General features: G+C 38.1%; 2 protein-coding genes across 13 annotated transcripts in view; one reads left to right on the forward strand and one right to left on the reverse strand.

The window, feature by feature from the left end:
• The window catches only part of ETNK2 (ethanolamine kinase 2), a 29,017-nt gene extending 19,493 nt beyond the window's left edge, over positions 1-9,524 (forward strand). The window contains exons 7-9 of one of the 5 annotated variants that reach the window (XR_015733049.1): positions 78-151; positions 2,956-3,229; positions 9,422-9,524. Coding sequence is in view for 4 of the 5 variants with exons in the window: in XM_087889489.1 (XP_087745615.1) it covers positions 78-151; positions 3,089-3,200 (186 nt within the window). In the remaining variant the exon portion in view is untranslated. Of the gene's footprint in view, positions 1-77; positions 152-2,955; positions 4,520-9,421 lie in introns of those variants that run through there. The other 4 variants (XM_087889489.1, XM_034414497.3, XM_034414496.3 and 1 more) reach the window with 4 other exon arrangements.
• Positions 9,525-11,023: 1,499 nt separating this feature from the next.
• SOX13 (SRY-box transcription factor 13) overlaps positions 11,024-21,090 on the reverse strand; it is a 62,249-nt gene continuing 52,182 nt past the window's right edge. For 3 of the 8 annotated variants that reach the window (XM_034414500.3, XM_034414498.3, XM_034414499.3), the window contains exons 13-14: positions 15,211-15,427; positions 11,024-14,489 (exon numbers count right to left, since the gene is read on the reverse strand). In XM_034414500.3, coding sequence (XP_034270391.3) covers positions 14,210-14,489; positions 15,211-15,427 — 497 coding nt within the window. In that variant the 3' untranslated portion in view covers positions 11,024-14,209. The remainder of the gene's footprint in view (positions 14,490-15,210; positions 15,428-21,090) is intronic. The other 5 variants (XM_087889486.1, XM_034414501.3, XM_087889487.1 and 2 more) reach the window with 3 other exon arrangements.

A 21,090-nucleotide genomic window follows, 5' to 3' on the forward strand; every position in this document is an offset into this window, starting at 1 on the left:
GTTGCTACCGGTTCATTCGTAGGTGATCGCTCTTTGTCTGAAAGGCATCTTTCTGATATTTTGTTGTCTTTTCTCAGGCTTCCCATTTTCTGTGGGCTTGCTGGGGCCTGATCCAAGCCCAATTCTCTACAATAGACTTTAATTTTGCCAGGTGAGTCATTTCTATCTGCACTGACAGGACACAAAGAAGATGCTAGTGGTTTGTTTCTGCCTGGCGTGGGGGTGGGGGTGGGGGTGGGTGGAGATACCAGTGACAATCAGTTTGCTATGTTGGTTGAGAGTCCTGATCATCAACGTAAAATGTTATGGTTGCAGTCATATAAGACTTACCTAAGAGCACTTCTGTGAGATTTACTTACATAAAAGTAATGTGAAAACCTTGCAATGATTTTAAGTCTTGATAGCCTATTTACCTCTAGCAATAGAAGTGGGAGCTTCCAGATTTCCATCTTGGTTAGAGTTTAATAAGCTGTCATTCTAGAAATTAAGCACATTTAGTGTTAATGACCTGTCAGTTCTATACCATCTGTCAGTTCTATGCCATCCAAAAATTTGTCTTTTTTCATGAGTTTTAAGACAATTATTGAAATATTTTGAAGCTTAATGACTTTTTGATTTCAAAGGTGGGCTAGAGAAACTTACACTGTATTGCGGTAAGACACCTAAAATCTCAATGCATTATAAGAAAAAATGAACTAACAACTTGTTGAAAATATCAGTGAAGAATCAGTTTTAATAGAAGTTCCTGATTCTTCCCTTGATGTCATTCACCCTTCTGCCCCACATAGTTCCTAAATATGGGCTTCACATTATAATCCTTACCATGGTTGATTAACTATACATGAAATGAAGAGAAAGATAAAATGAAACCAAATGTATAAATGAATAACCTGCTTTGTTTTCTTTCCCATGGTCCTCAGTTGCCTTGTGACCCATTGAACAACTGCTCATTTTAAATTTCCTGCAATTTTTGCAAGTTTACATATACATTCCCAATCACCTATACTTGTCATCATTTCCAAATAATCTTGCATGGGATTGGTATTTTATGTACTTTCTCAGCCACAATCACTCCTAGGTAAAAGTGAGTTTAGGATGTGGCCTTTGTCTTTTTTCTTATTACTGTAGTTAGTTGATAATGCACTTAAACCTATCCTGAAATCAAAAGTGGGGTCAAATGCTTAAATGCAAAGAATGTCTATGGAGATTCTCAATCATCCAGGCCATGGTTTATGGGGGCGACGAGGCGCTCCCATGTGACACCTCTCCTGCGCGAGCTGCACTGGCTCCCGGTGGTCTTCCGGGTGCGCTTCAAGGTGTTGGTGACCACCTTTAAAGCGCTCCATGGCTTAGGGCCGGGGTACTTACAAGACCGCCTTCTGCCACCAATAGCCTCCCACCGGCCAGTACGCTCGCACAGAGTGGGCCTCCTCAGGGTGCCGTCCGCCAGACAATGTCGGCTGGCGACCCCCAGGGGGAGAGCCTTCTCTGTGACGGTGCCCACCCTCTGGAACGACCTTCCTCCAGAGTTACGTATAATAACAGACCTCCGGATTTTTCGTCGGGCCCTGAAAACTTATTTATTTCAACTAGCTGGGCTGGCTTGAGCTAAATTTTAAATTGATTTTAAATTGGGTTGTTTTAATTACGGCCAAAATATTTAATTATTTTAATACTGTTTTTTAAATTTTGTATGCTCTGTTTTTACTTAGGCTGTGCACCACCCTGAGTCCTATTTGGAGAAGGGCGGTATAGAAATTTAATTAATAAATAATAAATAATAAATAAATGGTTGTTCCAAATATGCTTTTCAAAAGGCAACTGGATGGTCTTGCTTTTTTCCTTGAAAACATTTCTCATCCAAGAAGCTTCTTGGATGAGAAGCAAAACATTTTAAAGGAAAAAAACAAGAGACTTCAGTTGTCTTTTGAAAAACACATTTGGGACATCATTCAAAGACATTCACTTTTGATGAAAAGTCCACACTTCAAAGAAAAGGTCAAAAGCTGAGATAAATTCATATTAATACTTTAAGGGCATACCAATGGCTATGCTGCTCCAGTCTCGTATTTGAGCAGCACAGCTGATGATTTTTATTATCTGTATGATTAGAAAATACTTCCTAGAATTATTAGGCACTTGGTTATCTGGGAATTGGGGTATTTGTGATTATTCTAGAAAACCTTTAATGCAAGAGAGACTCTTCATGTAATGAGAAATTTAGAGGTAACCACATGTAGATTTTATGATAGATTTGAGAATCAAGAAGGGAAATTAAATGAGACATGGATTTAGAATAATTTTAACCAGAATTCCAGATTGGGTTAAATCAGATGCATTAGCAACAGGAAAGGAGTGGTTTGCATATAACCTGCCTTCTCTATTTTTAATTGTTCCTATGATTTTATACTTTTGGCTGAGAGTAACTAGATGGGTCAAGTCCCAAAGGTGCTTTTTCAAAAGGCAACTGGAGTCGTTTTTCCTTGAAGACATTTCATTTTTCATCCAAGAAGTTTCTTAGTCCCATTGGTATTTAGGTGGTTCAAGCTCATCTAAAAACTCCATATCTAAGTCAGAATCTGATCCCTGGTTTCAAGCCCTAGCCTAATATTTTCATTGCTATACCTTATTATTGTTGATGATATTTTTATAACAGCATGTAAAATCATCATCCTATTATGAGCATCATATGTGAATTATCAAAATAAGCATGTTTATAAAAAAAATGTAAGAATGCATATAAATGCATGATAAGTATCAGTGTAAGAATTCAGTGTTTAAGTGCTGTAGATGTATGTGAAAGGAGAGACACTGGATAGAAAAGACATCTGCAACTTTTCTGGCATAATTTTCCATTTGTAGACACTGAAGAGCACCACATACTACGAAATCAATGTGTACAAAATGTTCCTAATATTTTACATAACAAATGTTTATCTTTGTATTGCTGTGTAGGTACGCAGACATAAGATTTAAGCAGTACTTTAAAACAAAACCTGTGGTGACTTCCCTTCAAATGTCCAAGTGAGGTTGAAGTCCAAAGAGTCTTCTGGTTCTCAAGATTCCACTCTTATTTTCTCTGGTGCAGAGCACCTGCCACCCTCTCCTCCTGCAGTGCTGAGTGGTCAGACATCATGAAACAGGGCTGGGAAAGAAAAACACACCTTCCACAAAGCCAAAAAATTCAACAAAGCCCCTGAACTTGGCTGCCGCATGTTGGTTTCAGAAGGTGATGTTATGACATGGCTGCTGGCAAGTGTTTCTGGGGCATATGCAGGAAAGATTCAAGGGCTTCTGGGCTTTATATGTGGGTGGCCAATAGGGGAGAAGGTTTGCTTAGAGATTTATATAGCCTTGAAGGTTATTGCTGGATCACACTTTTGTTCCTTGGCCAGAAGAAAGAAAACTAACAAGAGTTTTGTTTTTGTTTTTCAAGAACATGGGATTGTGGTCTTTTGGTTTGTGAGAATGGAGTAGAAACAATAGAAAGAATCCATTTTGAAATTTGCTCCATTCTCTACATGTATGGGTGGAGAGAAAATCCATGACTTAAAAGATTAAGACCCTGAAGGTGGAATAAATATTCCCACATGCATCAGTTTTAAAATATGGAACATTTAGGCTCAGGGAAAGTCCCAGTCCTTAAAGAGCTATTACAACTTTGGTCAAGCTTTGAGCTGATGGCCTCCCTGAACTATTAACTGGCAACAGAGACCTCTGTACTGAAAATTGTATTAGAAGTTGTGGGCAATTTCAACACCTATATTCTGAAAGTCAAACAATGTAGGCAACCTCAGATTATGTGTGCATATAATTCACACAGTGCCACTTTGAAGAGAGCAGATGTTACTACCTAAAACCTAATGTGATGAAAGCACAAAAGTCAGAGTACTTTTTGTAAAGAATAGATGTACCAAATTTATGCAATACTCTATTATTGTAACGGCCATATGTGAAAGAGGTTTACCCATCTCTCCCCACCACAAAATTGCATCCTGTTTCAAATGGTACAAAGATGATTGCATTTCCATTAATGTGTTGATTTGCCCATAGAGTCTTCTGTAATATTACATTGTGCCATTCAGTATTTTGAGAAGGTGAACTCCATGAAACTGAACATTTTAATAACACAAATATATAAGTAGGGAAGTGTAATTCATGTTGATGTAGCACAGGAAAAAGAAAGCACACCAATAAAACTTGTTAACAAGGTTTTTACCCAAGTTTACTACCTGCTTACCAATTTAGTGCAGATTTTTGCCACCTGGACACATCCAAATTCAGATAGTAACTCCAAAATTACCAGCCATCCTCTGGCTAAGAATTCTAGAATTTGAAGACTCATTTTATCTAAAGACGGCTAAATTAAAGCTATTTCAGTCATATATCAGAGGAAAAAACTTATGACTGCATCGGTATAAACTATGACATAGACAGTCTGGTCTCTTTCAGCCAATCCTTTTATTTTCCAACTTTACCTTGTATATAAATAAATTTTATACCCTTTATACCCAGGAAACTAGAACCAACCTGAATATCCTTTATGAGTTGCATAGAGCTCACACTGTTATGGTGCTTTATCTTCAAGATCATTTGAGTTCCTTTGGTTAAAGGGCCACATTTATACATACCCCCTACAGGTTCTCCAGTCAGAAGCAGACTGGCATTTTCTGCATTATCCTATGACTGGATAAAACTGAAGTGTGAAGGCATAATGGGCATGAAACTATTGGTATCAGTCCTTGGGTCTCTATCTGAGGCACTGCAATCAATATAAAACATGTCATTTTACACATTGAATTTTCTTTTATCCACATTTTCTATCAGATGGATTTTTATTTTACTCAGCAAGCAATTACTAGAATTAAAAACAGATGACCTCTCAGTTCCTATGATGTCTCTTCAGCTTAGTTATGAACTTAAATGATTGAATGTTCACTGAATTTGTACTTCGGAGCAAAGATGGAAACAATAAGCCTCCTGCAGGCTTGTAATTGCAATGCTATTATAATTAATTTCCTAGAATCTGATTTCCTGTAGTTTCCGCATAGTAGGATAGCTGGTGCAGAATTGCTGTCAAGAGAGGGCATTTAGTATCCTTAGGAAAGGGGACAGTCAAGCCAGTATTTGCCAGATGCTTTGCATTTACTCCCACAAGCTGCAGCCCATGTTTCTGGTGGTAAGATTTTATGGAATTGTAGTCCAAAATTTCCAGGCAACATAAGATTGCCTTATTTCTGTCTTAGACATTTATGTGCTTGGATAGTATTTACTTCATTTTCCCTTTGTAGAAATGCTTTGCTTTTTTAAAATTTATGTTAGCCTTTGAACAGTTGGATAAAAAGTGTTGTATGTTTACATTTGCTGCATTCCTGATCCAGCCATTAGCCCTGATTCATTATTTATCTCTATACATTTTCAGCCTTGTTATATTGCCTTCTTTTTTCCCAAAACATTCCATTCAATCACTATCTTGGTCTTCCCCCTTTTCTCAACCCATTCACCCTTCATGTTTATTGTGTGTGTATGTGAGAGAGAGAGAGTTGATCCTCATTCATTCTCTGTATGACCAAGCCATCTTCATATACTTCTTTTGCAATATCTATTTACTTTTCTGTGCACACCACATTCAGTGAGCATCCTCTCATTCTATATTCTGTCTGTGTTTGACTTCAGATATATTTTAAGCACCCCATACCTGGTGCATTCAACTCACTTTTATATTTCTGTTGACATACCCAATTCTCACATCTGTGTGACAAATTGAATGGAATACAACCAACTTCTCTTGCTGCTTTTGACAAGCATCCATTCTTCACAACAGACCATACTCACTATCTTTTCATCACATTTGTACACCTTATCATTTCTTTTTCCAGTTTTGCATCTGTAGTTCACCTTCCTGTGGTGTTTTAGATGTGTACCTGTAACACAATCATTGCAATCATTCATTCCATTTTCATTATCAAGAACAACTACCTTGGTCTTTATTGCATTAATGTTCAGATAACTACCAGCCCCCCAAATGTATAGTAGAAAGCAGGACAGCTTTTTAATTATAAGCTATCTCTAAGCGTTATGAACACGTCCTCCAAATTGAGTTAAGGAAATGAAACAACTGAAGTAGTTCTTTGATGTTTCCTATTTATAAATGTAGCTATTTATTGTTATTCGGTAAATAATAGTTACATAACTGATCTTGTGAAAATTGGCCAACCCCTATGTTTTATGATAGGACCACACTAAACCTCACTGTATCTAACTAGCATGGTTTGAAATCCTTCAAGTGAATTTGACTTCAACTCCCAATAGCCAGTATAGACAATGCATTATGGGAGGTTTATACAGAGGCAGGTATAATTTGTGAATGTAAATACAGGTAAAGAAAAAATGTATAAGATCTTGTCCATGGTCACTTCTTATGACAATCATTATTTATGAACAAAATCCATGAACTTCTGCCTTCTCAGTACTTCTGATCTCATATGCTGTAATGGGACTGACTTCTGTTTATATATAATCCTTCCAAATAATGGGGATGTTGGAGGATAAAATGGATTAATTGGATGGATATAATGAGCAGGATCAGCATAGTACAGCTGTGGAGGAAGGATCAAGAATAGCATAAATCATCTTACTGGCTCGGAAAACAAAACACATGACTTCATTGTTATGCTTCTACCCCTCTTAGAAAACACTTCCCCTTCTCTTTCTTAATTGACAATAGGACCTCCTTGGTCACTTTTTTTTACAGGCCTTTTCCTTTAAAGGTGTCCTGCTTCTTTGGCCTGTTCTTACCAATGCCTTCTGACCCTCTCATTAAAGTCTGCTTTTCCCACTTTTTCCTTCCTCCATCTCTCTTACAAGCAAGATGTTGACTTCTGAATAAACCTCCAAAACCACAACATGCCAGTCAGGGGACACAAGAAGACATTAGAACTTTCAGACCCAGAAAGTTCCTACTGAGAATTTTCCCAGGGCAAAAAGAGCAGATCCTTCAGCCATAGCTAAATTTCCTTCACCCCTGATGCAGCAAAAAGAGAAGCTTTCTCATCTGGGCAAAAGTATTATGACAGGCCTCCAGAGGGCATCAAAGAGTAATGAATTCATCCTTTCTTTTGAACCAGTAGCTGCAAAGGGCTGCTTATGAACCATTTCCCTTTTTCCCCCCAGTAGCAGCTTTTCTACCCTAGGCAATTTTTATGACATTCTAATTCTATGTTTTCTTAAAGGAGCAGAACGTCTTTGTCAGCAGCCTTAGTCACTGATGATTGACCCCTGATAGTTTGGACAATGAGATGAGGTGGAACTAGGAAAATGAGTTAAATAATAGGGAAAGGGCTTCCTCATGTGTGTGGGGAAAAAGATTAGCCTCAGACTGGAAAGTTTAAGAAGCTTGTAGTGTGCTGAAGTTAGATGGTCACGACAGGGTGAAGAATCTGTAATAATCTACATAGTATCTGTCCTTGATTCATTGGGAGGGCAGGAAAAATTCATAAATCGTGCTATTTTTTGCCTTTCAAGATTATTAGGTTGAGTGATAAGTAAAGCTTATCGCTCATATTTAGAAGCTTTCTGGGTGCAGGGACCTCTGTGGAGGAAATTCTTAGAAGGGATAGTAGAAAAAAATGTTAAAAGCCAACATTGCCCCCAAACAATCTCAGAATGGCTCATGATTGTCCTGACTACAGTTCTTGTAGGAATGGCCAGGCCAATCTCTGTTCCCTCCATCCAATCACGGAGTAGAGAAATGGGATATTGAGCAGCAACATCTCCTCCCTCTCTGCCCCTACCTTTTACTTTGCTGTCTTTATTCTTGAGGAGGAAAAAAGCAGATGAAAAGTCTACATGCATTATGATGCTTTCACAAGCAAGGGAGGTGGTGGAAGTGGAGAGCCACGAAATTGGTTCAACAGTGGGCAAACAGTTTGCCCATTTAACCCTGACTTCAAAATGGAAATGTTTTTATTTGAATTTCTAGGTAACCAATCTGCCCTTTTTCAGAAATAATATACTATATAGGAATTGGAGCCAGAGTGTGGATTGCTGCAGCAGCATAAACAGTACCAAAGCCCCATGGAGCAGTGTCATAAATTGTATCATTCCCCATCTTCCGAGCAAGTAGGAGGCTTAAGCTGTCTTAGACATCTCCACACATCAGACCAAGATGGAACCCGCTGTCAGGATCTATGTTGCACTGTTTGCATACCCTGTTAAGAAAAAGCAATACTTTCAAATCAAGGATTAGCATTTTTCCAAGCTAGTGCATCCTGGATATTTTTGTGGAAGCTAAAACGTTTTTTAAACACTAAGTTGCTCAGAGCATTTTTGGCAAGCTAATCTTCACAAGATCATATAACGTGCATGCTGTCCACTAGGGAGAATTAAAGGAATAACATAATAGGAAGTTTTAGGAAATAAGTGAACTTATTTATACAGCAAGGATATTTCAACCCTCCTCTTTACTTTAGAGGAATTCACAATCATACTGTGTTGTCATGTTCTCAGTGTTGACACATTAATATGCACAGGTCTCTTTCATTATGTGATGTCATAGTGAGGTGAAAGCTTCTGAGGGAATTTAGATCTACCTAAAAACAGTAAAACACATTTTTCTCCTGAAGATTAAAGTATATGGAGTATGTCAGTATGAAATAGAAATCTCTGTAGATAATTGTGCTCTTAAAACAATCACAGCATACCAGCAAACTGTTAAAAAGGCCTGAAGACAGATACAGAGTCTTTGGCCTTATCTCAGAGGCATCACAAACATCCCAACGCACCATATTGATGTGTGTTGATGTATATCTCTACTGGTCATATAGTCGGAATCAAGCAATTTATGAAATTTTACAGCTTGATTTTTGTACCATGAAAATTGATTTCATGGCCTGAATAGTTCTCTGAACACAAACAAGATTGCAGTGAGGGTGACATTGTGTACGTAGTGTTGTGTACTTGAAAAAGAAATCTAATTGCATAGTTTTGTGATGTAGTTGCTGTTTGAAATATATGACTCCTTTGAAGCTTTAGGGGTTTTCAGAACCATTGCTTTCTGTGGTGCTTGTTTGTCTCGAGAGCAAAACAGTTGAGCAAACTGAGGTAACAGGGTAAAGACCAACAAAGGTATCTTTAATATAGGCAGAGCTTTCCCAGTTCATGCATAGCCACCAAGCAATGAACTGGTTAGGCTAAACTTTCAAGGATTAGTTTACATCTCTTAGTTGGTTACCTCACAGTGACTTGCTATTTTTTTTTAAAAAAAAAATGTGCAGATGCCAGCACATCTCTTTGTATGTGGCACCACTAATTTTCTTATTAGCAATTTTCATGTACTCCGTTCCATGTACATAAACAATACAAGATTTTTCTGTATTATGATAGTTGCTGACAATACTGAATGAACTGTGTGTTCCTACAGGTACACGTCAAATCGGTGGACTTTGTTTCTTGAAAGACAAAAAGGAACCTTTTAAACACCAAATGTCTCTTTTTATCTATAAAGCCAATGTTAAAATTAAAAACTGGAGGGAAGATGTTTTGTTTCTGAGTTATCAACTATTCATATTATGCAGCTTATTGTCCTTGGTTAGTTCATTTGTTTAAATCAGTAGCTAAATTAGGCTGGGAGCTGTGCTTCAGGAGCAATGAAAGGATTCCAGATTCTCTATCCTTGCTGTCTTCGGCTCCAATACTTATTCTACGCAAGTAGTAGTATTTCTTGTGAAGTAGCAGCTACTAACCTAATACCTGGGACACAATCATACTATGTGTCTGGGCCAATGATCAAGACAGATCCTCGTCTCCCTCAAGAGATTTTCCAGTATCATTCACCTGCTCAAGGTCATTTCTGTCAGGCAATTGCGATCTTTCAAAGCAGCCAGAAAATAAATCCATGGATCCATACTGCATAGTGCTCCACAGCACAGAGACATTCTCATTCCAAAGGCACTAATGATCAAGATGACACAGCCAACTATCTCTGTCATGTTAGTTTTTGAATGACTGCCAACATACATACCGTGAGGTTGCTGAGGCTTATGACTGCTGCAGCAACTCTCATCTTACATTGATGGATTGCAGTATCTGACTGGCAAAGCAAAGAAAGAGGGCCCCAAGTTGTCTGCTGTAGTAAAGAAAATATTGTAGCTCCTGTGAGATGCACCTCTCTCACTTGAAGTAGCTTGAAACGAGGAATCTTGAACATTAGGAGGACAAGATGAAGTACTCCAATCTCTTATTTTTTAATCTCAATTGAAATTAATCATAAATGGCTTTCTAAAAGACAATTTGTTTAAAAAGAACTATTTTAATACTCATAAAATTTATGCATCATCTCCTCCTCTCTAAAGATCTAAAGATTTAATCTGAGAATAAGATATCTTGATGAAAAGATTTCAGAAATATATTTTTCATCCCATAGATAATAGACCTGAGATTCCGAAGATGTTAAACACATTAGTATGAACAAGGATGATATAGCATCATCATGCAGATGGAGAGAATGGTAAACATTAATGGCATTATCACTTGTAAAAAGACTATACTATGTACTTTCAAGGAAATAAGCCCCTTTAAGAACAGTGGAATTTACTACCTCATAAACATATGGAAGACTGTGATGTTAAGCTTCAATCCTACACAAACCTATCTGGAAGTTATTGAACTTCCTGAGAGTTTCTTCCAAGTAAACCTACATAATAATTGCATCAATGTTTGCAGATAATTCAGGGGAAGTCTAGCATCGTGTACATTCTCTATTTTAAAGATTAGTCTCCACAGCCTTTAATTTGTTAAAAGGAACAGGCCAGTGGTGGGTTGCTCCCGGTTTGCACTGGTTCTATAGAACCAGTAGTAAAACCGGCAGGAGGCTCCGCCCACCGACCCCAACATCATCAGAACGCTTCTGCGAATGCGGCCCCATTGTGAACCGGTAGTAAAGGTAAGTAGAACGCACCCCTGGAACAGGTACAATGGATTAGGTGGCACAGTGAATTTTACAAAACTAGAATTAGCACAGATCTCTGTTCCAAAACATCTTTATTGTACCAAGAAAAAGAAAACCCTTTATAAACGAGTGTTGAAATATACAGGTTAAGTTACTAGTCTTATTAACAAAATAAAGCTCTATCTATATGTACAGACTTTTTAAAACAAAACAAAAATAAAGCAGCAGCCAGTTGCTAGAGCACAGTGGAAGGGGATAGGATTATGAAAAACAGAAGGAATGGGAAACAATATAGATCAAAGCCATTCATCTATCTTGATGCTCTCCAGATGCTAGACTGTAACTCCATGATGCTTGCCCAAAATGTCCATTAAGATGTTGGAAGTGATGCGAGTTGTAATCTAACACATCTAGAAGGCACAGGGATTTTTTTTTTTTTTAAAAAAAAGTGTAACCCATTCTCAAGCTGCTTATTACACATGAACTAAGTGATCCACTTCCTCTCTAGAAGATATAATTGCATTTTCCTCTATTCAAAGTTAGAATAAAGGAAAATAAATTGGACAGGTGCAAGTATTTTTGACTTATTTAAGTTAGTTAGGGACATAAGTCATAATGTGACAAAATGATAAAAGCTGTCATGAAAGAATGCCAGACAGGTTTTGTTTCTCATAAAGAAAAGCAGAACTCCAGATTCTAGCCAGATACACCTCAGGTGCAGTGTCTTACAGTGACACTAAACTCTGCAATGACACTACACAGACTAAGATCAAATTTCAAAGTGGCAACTACTGCATGCTTTGCAAGCTTAGCTCGAAACTTCTGTCAACTTCAGATTTGCATTACATTTTGGCAGACATGTGAAGGACCACACTCCTAAAGATGGTGAGATAAAAAACCAATGTTCAAGGGTCTGTAAGGAATGAAATAGGTGCATAAATCCTCTGTAAAATGTAAGGTATGTATCTCAATCACTTCCCAGTTATCAATAATGCAAAAAATAGTGATCTTTTGCCATATCTACTTGTACTAACTACAAAAGAGATGCTAGTGGGCTTTTTGTAATATTAGACTAAGGGTGACTCCAAACTGTATGGTATTATCAATCTTTACTTTTCTGCCATAAGTGATAAATAGGCTTGTAATTTACCATCTCTTCATGCGCACATACTGTTAGGCTTCATCTTTCAGTGGGCATGATACAATCATGTGGGCAATGCTAAATTTCTTCCATGATCTCATATCTGGTCTCAAATTGTGGAGATCAGTGTGTTATATTAACAACATGGTCACTCTAACACAAAAAGGAGACCTTGTCAAAAAATTAAGAATGACATGTTTAAGAACTCCCAATTTAGTTTCTCAGCAATGTTACAATTTCTGACAGTAGAAAATAAAAGATTCCCATGCTGAGATTTAAATCCAATGGAAGTGTACAAAAATATTTAAAGGACTATCTAAAAGGGACGGGCAAAATATGTAAAAAAAAAAAAAAGTATGCAAATGTACATAATTGATACATGAGACTCATCACTGTTCTTTCCATGTACTGAAGGTAGCCACTGATTATCATTAACCAAGAAGGTTTAGCTAATTTAAACCAGGGCAAGACTGCTGCTTTCACTAATGCCACTAAAGGATAAAGAGTAAGGAGGAGATGAAAGAAGCCACTCAAACACATTATACACTCAACTTGGATGATTTGAGCATGATAAGCAAACAAGTACTTATACTGCAAACTATGAGTGTGGAGTTCAATGTAGGGAAAACATGAATTTACAAATATACTGAACCTACCAGAGGCTCAATAAACCAGAATGATGGAAGTGGGCAAACCCCTTGAAAGTTGCTGAATTATAACATCTTCCTCATGAACTGCAGCTCAGAACAACTAGGACACAGGTTTCCTACCCTGTATTACAACATCATTAGACTAATTCAATAAAAGTATCCATTTAAAAGAATTCCTATTTCCTTCACAGAAGATGGCTTCAGAATAGTTTTTCCAAGAAGGTGCCCTTCACATGGTGCCTATATGTTGGATTATAATTCCCATTATGCACCTTTAGTACTTTAGTGGGTGGGCATGAAAGAGCTACTACCCTTGTAGGAAAACAATTTTGGAAAGATTGCCTCAGAAACTTCACATTTTATCCCTCAAACATCAAGTCAGCTTTCTATTGTTGCAGGGCGTCCTCCTATGTGTACTGAGCGTTGGCAAGCAAACAAGGGTAGGAGGGAAACCGGCCATGGCTTAATTTATAAGTTGGGCCAAGGCTGCCAAGGGTAAAGAGGGCCCTTCGAGACCTCGGTTGGTATTCATTCAAGTCCAGAGCTAAAAATGGCTCCATGGGAATTTATTGGCAGGGCCGGTGGGAATTGAACAAAACAAACACAGGACAAAGTGAAATTGGAGTGGGGGAAAAGGCAGAACTAGCTGAAATCCGGAGTGAAGAGGGAATAAGTGTTCCACCCAGATGTTTCATTTCAGGAAAGTGAAAAGGCTCCCCAAATGTTGGTTGAATGCTAGTGATTGGCTGGCTAATAAAAGCTGGTGCAGCTAGCCAGGTTGTAAACAGGTGAGATCTCTGTTTGGCTATTGGTAAAGTAAGCTTTTACATCGGCTTTATGGGGAAAGGAGAAAAAGCCACAGAGAAAATGAAAAAGAGAGATAATTGCTACTCAGCCACAGAGCATTTGCCCCTAACTCCAATACAACTGAACACTACACAAAAGATAGACACAGTTGCGACTGGAAGGAGGAAGCTTTTTCTAGTCAAACTTTCATTTCTGAGAACATAACACTTAATACTGAGCTGCTAGGAAGATGAATTTAAAGATTATAGATTCTGAAATCTGCTGCTCAGTATTTCTACTCATTGTTCATCCCTTAGTGACTCTATAATACCTTTGTTCCCTTAACTTCAGTGAAGATTTGGGATATCCTTAGCAGGAGTTCTGACCTTAGTAGAAAAAATACCAGATTTGTTACAAGAGTCATAGTCAATTCATATTCAATTTCCTTGGGGTAAATTCAGCAGGTCAAAGACAAAATTCCTCCCTTTCCACAGAAGATAAATGGATGGGAAATAAACTCTACCAATATCACAGATGGTGGCATAAAGAATTGTTCCTCTGCTCCATGTCTGTTTCCACTTTTACAAGCTCCCTCCTCCTTGTTTCTTCCAATGCCATTAATTGTTCCAGGTTAGAAAGAGGACAAAGGCTTGTCCATATTTTCCATACTTGTTCCTTGTGACATTAGTCTGTGAGTACCACTAGCTCACCGTCACTCTTCTCCTCGCCTTCAGAATCCTCATCTTCACTGTAGTGGTACATCTCCCCATCAGGCATTGAATGACTGTCCTCTGCCCCATCCCCTTCCTCTGGCTTCAGACTACATGTGTTCACTATGACTGGCATGTTTGATTCCATGCCATGGGACAAGTAGTGATCCATCAGTGGTGGAGCCAGCTGAATCCCAACTGATCGCTGGTACATGAGATCCGAAGAGGAAGGTGGCATCTGGCTGCTTTGGGGCCTAGGAAAGACATTATAATTTATCATAAAAGTTAGGCCATCTTACATTCTGTTCCTCCCCCACCCCCACCTCCAACTCTGCATTCATAACATTATTACTGCACTTCCCAACATGGAAACAGATAATCAAGAATAGAGAAGCTGTGATTTTTTTACTACTGAACTAAACATTCCTAATTATTGGTCATGTAACTGAGATTACTGGTAACTGCAGTTCAGTAGTATCTTGTGGGCCACCAGTTCCTTAATCCTAAGAAACAACAGTGCACTGGTTACTTGTTTGTACAATACTGGTCTCCCTGGAATGAGATCAGATCAACTGTCTTCCAGGAACCTTCTACAAGCAAACACTGCTGGACCTTTCCTTCCTTCTTCATCTAAGCTTTCAGGACTGCCTGATTTCACCTAAATGCTAATCATGCTTATATGATCCAGCAAAATATTTAATCATGCCTTTGATCCCTTCAGTCGGCAAGGCTACAAGACACACACAGACCATAAACTGGGTTAGCTCTTTGTAAGATCCGAGCAAATAAGCCCAGGAAGACGTTGCAGGTCACAATGAATGATGAATCAGGAACCTGAACCTTATTAAACTATTATTGCCTTGCAAAAGATGATCTGTGCGGTTCCCTTAAAAGAGGTGAATTTCAGACATAGGAACCTGCTGGCTCAGAAAGCTGTGCTCAGGAGGAACAGAGAAAAGGGACAGGAAGCCTCACGCAATCAGGTAGCCCTGCCTGGCGTCCTGGCGCCGATTCCTCATCAGTGCCTTGTACTCGCCAACACGAAGTCGCTTTCCTTCCACAATGCAGGTGCGTTTGGGGCGGGGCTTGTACTTGTAATTGGGATACTTCTCTAGATGCTGGCGACTCAGCCGTGCTTGCTCTTCATAATAGGGCTGCTTCTCCTGATTGGACATGGATTTCCATCGGGATCCTATAAAAACAGAGAGCAATGAAAGGGGATGATTTCAGTTACCTTTTTTTATTCTTCCTCTACTGTACGGTCCTTCTCAGTCTTATGCTACACCAGAATACTGCTTCCTAACAAATGGGCTTAGAAGAAAAAAGAACAGGGACATACAAAGGTTGACCACTGTAGATTAAGGTGAAAAACCTCCATGTCTACAATAATTTCCCTGAAATAGCCAATGCAAAACAAATGTGGCATCTTTAAAAACAGAGTTTGAGACATAAAACAGGGATGAGCAACCTTTAGATAACCAGAAACCAAACAACAGCAGCAACAACTTTTTCTTTGAACTGCAGTGAGCGGATGGAGAAGCAAACTGGCTAGGAACATTACCAGGGCTTTCTAAGTTTTCAAAGGTTGGGGAATTATTTTCCCCCTTTGTTTCTGAACTACATTCAGCCTGCTTTGAGACATGTACATTTTTTTTTCTTTTGGTTTTGCCAGTTTTTGTAATCAGAGGGATCCTGAAGGTTGATGTTATAGCAACAGCTCAGTCCCTTTGAAAGATAAATTATATGAAGAGTTAATGTAAACTGCTTCTTTAACCAGATGCAGTTCTAAAGGTTATCACACAGCTCTGGATTTATCTTTTATTACCATTCAGGCAAAAGGAATTATTTCTACAGACTCCTTTATGTCTAAGAACGTAGGGGAATTCTATACTAGTAAGGCTAGTACTGTAGAATATCTGGACGATCATATCACAGAGGAACTAGGAGCTCAAGAAAACATCTGGCTGTGTTGCCTATCTAGAAATGTAAACTGAGATATTAAATAAGCCATACTATGTAGTTTTAATGGATGTTCTGGGTCTTGTGGATTACAAGATACATGTAGCCCTCAAATTACAACTACAATTGGGCCCAACATTTCTGTTGCTAAGCAAGATAGTTTTTAAGTGCGTTTTGCCTCATTTTACTATCTTTCTTGCCACAGTTGTTAGGAGAATCATTGCAGTTGTTAAGTTAGTAACACAGTTGTTAAATGAATCTGGCTTCCCCATTGACTTTGCTTGTCAGAAGGTTACAAAAGGTGATCATATGACCCCTGGACACTGCAACCATCATAAATACATGCCAGTTGCCAAGCATCTCAGTTTTGATCACATGACCATGAGGATGCTACAACGGTCTTAAGTGTGGAAAAACAGTCATACGTCACTTTTTTTCCCAGTGCTGTTGCAACTTCAGACGGTCACTAAATGAATGGTTGTAAGTCGAGGACTACCTCAATTTGACAAAAACTAAGCTGGGCATTACTCAGTTTCAAAATGAAAACATATCTCAAAACAAAATGTCAGTTTTCCCCCCTTCTTTTTCTTCAGAAGGCAGAGTAGTTTTCTCACGAAGCGTAATTCATGGAAACAGAGGCAAGGATCACAGATGCATCCAGATGAGTCCTGTTTATTTAGGAATAGAATTAATTTTTTAGATTTGTGAACCACTTCACCTAGATGGTGTGCAAAATTAAAACCAAAAACAAACCAAAAATAATGCAGTAAAAAATAAACTGTAAAGAAGAACAAAAAATAATGGCACAAATTTTCCTCTAGCTCAGTGTGTCTCAAAAGTTGGCAACTTTAAAATGGGTGGATTTCAACTCCTAGAATTGCTCAGCCAGCATGAAGCATGATGTTGAAGTCCACCCATCTTAAAGTTGCCAAGTTTTTAAAAACACAGCTCTAGATATAGATTATCTATGGCCTTCTAGAAAAGCCAGATTCTAACTATTCTCCAGAAGGCCATAAGAGAAGGTGAAATTCTTGCTTAGCCCCTGAAGCACAGGCATATTAACCCGTGCACATAATTATTTAATCAGCATTTAACTGTATATCAACATAAAGGAATCTTATTAGTACATCATGTGGAAAAAGTGTCATTTGTGAAGATGCACTATTGTCAAACTGCAAGAGAATCCATTTATTTAATGAGACCTTTCACATTTCTCAAATATTGTATTAACTGACTTATGCCAATTTATATGACATGAGGTACCGGTAAATGGGAAAGTAAAAGGCAGGGAAATACAGCTCTTTCCCTTAGTGCTTCTCTCTTATAAATGGGAAGCTCCAAAGCCATGGCCACCACCTATTTCTAACTAAACTTCTTCTGTCCTGCTGACCTTTTCTGTCACCTTCCTACAGGGCTCTTTGAATTCTTTCAAGCCCAAGGTATGAGGAACAGGTGGAACAGCTAAAATAGGCTGGCCTTCTGTGTGACAGGAATTCCCTGGGTTGTGTGACCTTTACTGTCATGTCCACCAGAGAGTTTGTGAAGAATTGAGGCTGGAGAGATGAGGAAGGTTTCACCCAAGCAGTTAATGTGGGGAATAAGAAGTCTATAATTGATGGAACTTGAGAAAAAGTTACGCCTAAACAAATTTTCTAGATCAAAGAAAATCCTAGGATTTTGGATAGGAAAAGGTAAGCATTAGCATGGCTGGTAAAATTACTTTATCATATTTTAGAGTCAACATAATTCAAATAATACTGAGCTTAAAAACAAAATTTGCCTTGCTAATTAAAATTAGAGAGGGGGGGAAGGGAGGATATCCCCAATTAGTGACTGTTTGAAGTTACAATGGACAAAAAATATACTTGCAACTGGATATGAGGTTCCCGAGCTCACCTCCCCCCATGGTCATGTGATTGCACTTGGGGGGGCACTCAGCAATCCATTTCCAGCTATTTGTACTATCGTGTGGTCACATGACCTTTTATGTTTTTTGCTAGAAACTGGTATTTACTGTATTTTTCGGACTATAAGATGCACCGGTGTGTAAGACACACCAAGATTTCAAAGAGATAAGTGAGAAAAAAAAGGTTTTTGCCCTCCCCAGCCCCCAAGAGCACTATGCAGGCCTCCCAAACCCTCTGCTCACTGTTTTTGCGAAAAATGGGCCCGTTTGGGACGGGCGGGGCGGGGCTTCGGGAGGCCAAAAATGGCTGTATTTGGTATATAAGATGCACCAACATTTCCACCCTCTTTTAGGAGGGGGGAAAAGTGCGTTTTATACTCCGAAAAATACAGTACTTCCGGTTTCTGGCAAAAAACATCCATTCTAAACAATGGCTTCACTTAAGGACCATGGCATTTGCTAATGATCACTACAAAAAGTCATTTTAAAAAGTTGGTCATAGGATGACTTGCTTAATAACTGGCACCACTTACATCCATAATTCTGAGGTCAATTATAATTGTAAGTCGAGGACTACCTGTACTTACTGGCTCAGTACATTCTATCATCTTATTTTGCTTTATCTTCTGAGTACAACAATGTTATTATTCATTATATATTAGAAATACAAACGCAAAACAAATTCATACATCATCTAATTGTGCCTGAGAAACAGATAAAACCACCAAGACATTTGCTATTGGGACACAATTTCCTACTACTCAAAATACATTCCCCTACAGAAAGAAATGTTTAAGCTTCTAACTGTGAATCCATCACTGTGGTTATTGTAATACTTAAAACTTTTCAATGGTTTAAGCTGATGAGGTGCATAGGAAGCACCAGATCAGATCCCAATATTGTAGTATCTGAAAGTTTATTTTAACCTCAATACCCGAGTTCTAATTAAGGACGCAGAGTGTAACCCACAAACCTCTACTGAAACATTACAAGTCCATTCCTAGTAGCATGGATATGTTCTTCAGAAACCACACCAATCTCTCTAAATAACTAACCAGTCTATGCTGACTCTCAGGGACTACAGTTAAATATTAGCTCATGTGGTAAGAAGAGGAACTCTGAGTGACAAACCCCTACCACAAGGAAAGATTATTTTTATTTAGCAATGGCAGAATGTAAAGCTGTAATAAGTATTAAATTATCATTTTCTACCTGGGTCACACAGGGAGCATAGAAAAATATAAAAAAGCAAGGAGGCTGGTATCACCCAGACTTTCTAAAACTAGGGAGAAAGCCCCACTGAATGATTGAAACTTGCTTCTGAACACCTTGTAAAGTACCGCATTGTGTCTTTGTTCTTTTCCTGCTGAAAATTGAGGAGCAGCATTGAGAAGAACTGTTGACTATCTTCGGTTTATGATGCAGCTAGGTTAAACATGTTTTACTTCATATTGTTTTAATCCATCATACTTTAAAAGCAATATTTGCCATCCTGATTTTGTTTTTAAAATTTGATTTTTTTTAAAAAAAAAAATCCAGTTGATCAAATAGAAGCTGCCATGCTGCAAAACACTATGTCAGGCCCTAATTTTTTTTTTTTTTTTCATGAGTATTCCAGGGCCCAATCTTCTAGAAAATAAAAAATGCTAACTAGCTCAATGCTAGCATATTACTTGGAAATGTGACTACTTGCCTAAAAAAAACCAAAATGAGTTAGCTGGTAGTGATTCTGGAAGTAATTTTGGGAAGTCACTTTTCTTCTGGTAAATCTCATATTAGCTGTGTCCCCCATGACAGAAATTTTTTGGGAGGATCTCTTTGGTCCCACCTTTTTGTGAGTGTTCCTGCAACATGCTCTCAAAATTCCAAATGTAGCCTGGTCTGAATTAACTTTTCAAAATATACTTACTGAAATACTTTTCAAAGCATATTTTATTCCAAAGTTCTGATTTGTTCTCAAAATCAATTTCTTCAGAGACTTGTGTTTATTACAACTGACATCTCTGAATATTATTCCCCTTGATCAATCTGATAACATATTACTGTTTCATGCAACAGCAGTACATACAATAATATTGCCCTGTGAGATAGGATTTGAATTCATTCTTCTGTTGGGAATATTATTTAGTAGAGCTTATTTTATGCATGAACAAGGATGTATTCCCTTCTTTATTGACTATTCAACCATAAATATGTAGATATGTAGATCATTTCTTGCCCAAAACAGCTTATTAGCCTGCTCTGAGTCAGGCTATGTGATCTGACGATGTTGATATTACCAATGATCAATAATAATCATTGCTCCCACCCTATGGAACATTCCTCCCCCCAAAGGTGAGGTAGGTCCCCATTCTCCTGGTCTTTCGAAAATGGTTCTGCTGTCTCACTTGGGGTCATGGGAGAACATGCAGCCATGGGGCTGGTAGTACCCTGAAGGCTCTCCTTCTGCCTTTTAATTAACTTTTAATGTTGAATTTTAACTATCTTGTCTCTTATTTAAATTTTATATACAGCTTTTATGTTTTAATATTTTACTTGTATACTGCCTAGAGTCCCTCTATGAGAGAGATGGGCAGTTCTAAATTTGATAAATAATAGCAACAATAACAGTAGTGCCTTCTGAAACCAGTCTACAGGTACCATGGTTGTAAAACCTGATACATTTCATTTGCTTGCAAAACATGATCATATATTTGTGGAGCAAATACCGTAACATATTTGACAAGTTATTTAATTGTTGCTGTTGCTGCTGCTGTTTTGGACTGTACTTGATAAGGTTGCTAAGGGGAAAACTACCACATTACCGGATTTTCTGTGCATAGTAACTACAAGGCAATCACTCATAAAGTAACTTGAATTGCTTTGGTCACTACATAAAAGCCCTGCCTAACCATACTTTATTACAGAATGTACAGAACCAAATTGAAATTAAGTGATGTTTAGTTGACTGAATAGTTACAATTCCAAAGGATATTTAATGTTATTTGTAA

This window comes from Pantherophis guttatus, chromosome 3 (assembly GCF_059756535.1).
Source record: "Pantherophis guttatus breed Tessera chromosome 3, ASM5975653v1, whole genome shotgun sequence".
NCBI classification, from domain to species: domain Eukaryota; kingdom Metazoa; phylum Chordata; class Lepidosauria; order Squamata; family Colubridae; genus Pantherophis; species Pantherophis guttatus.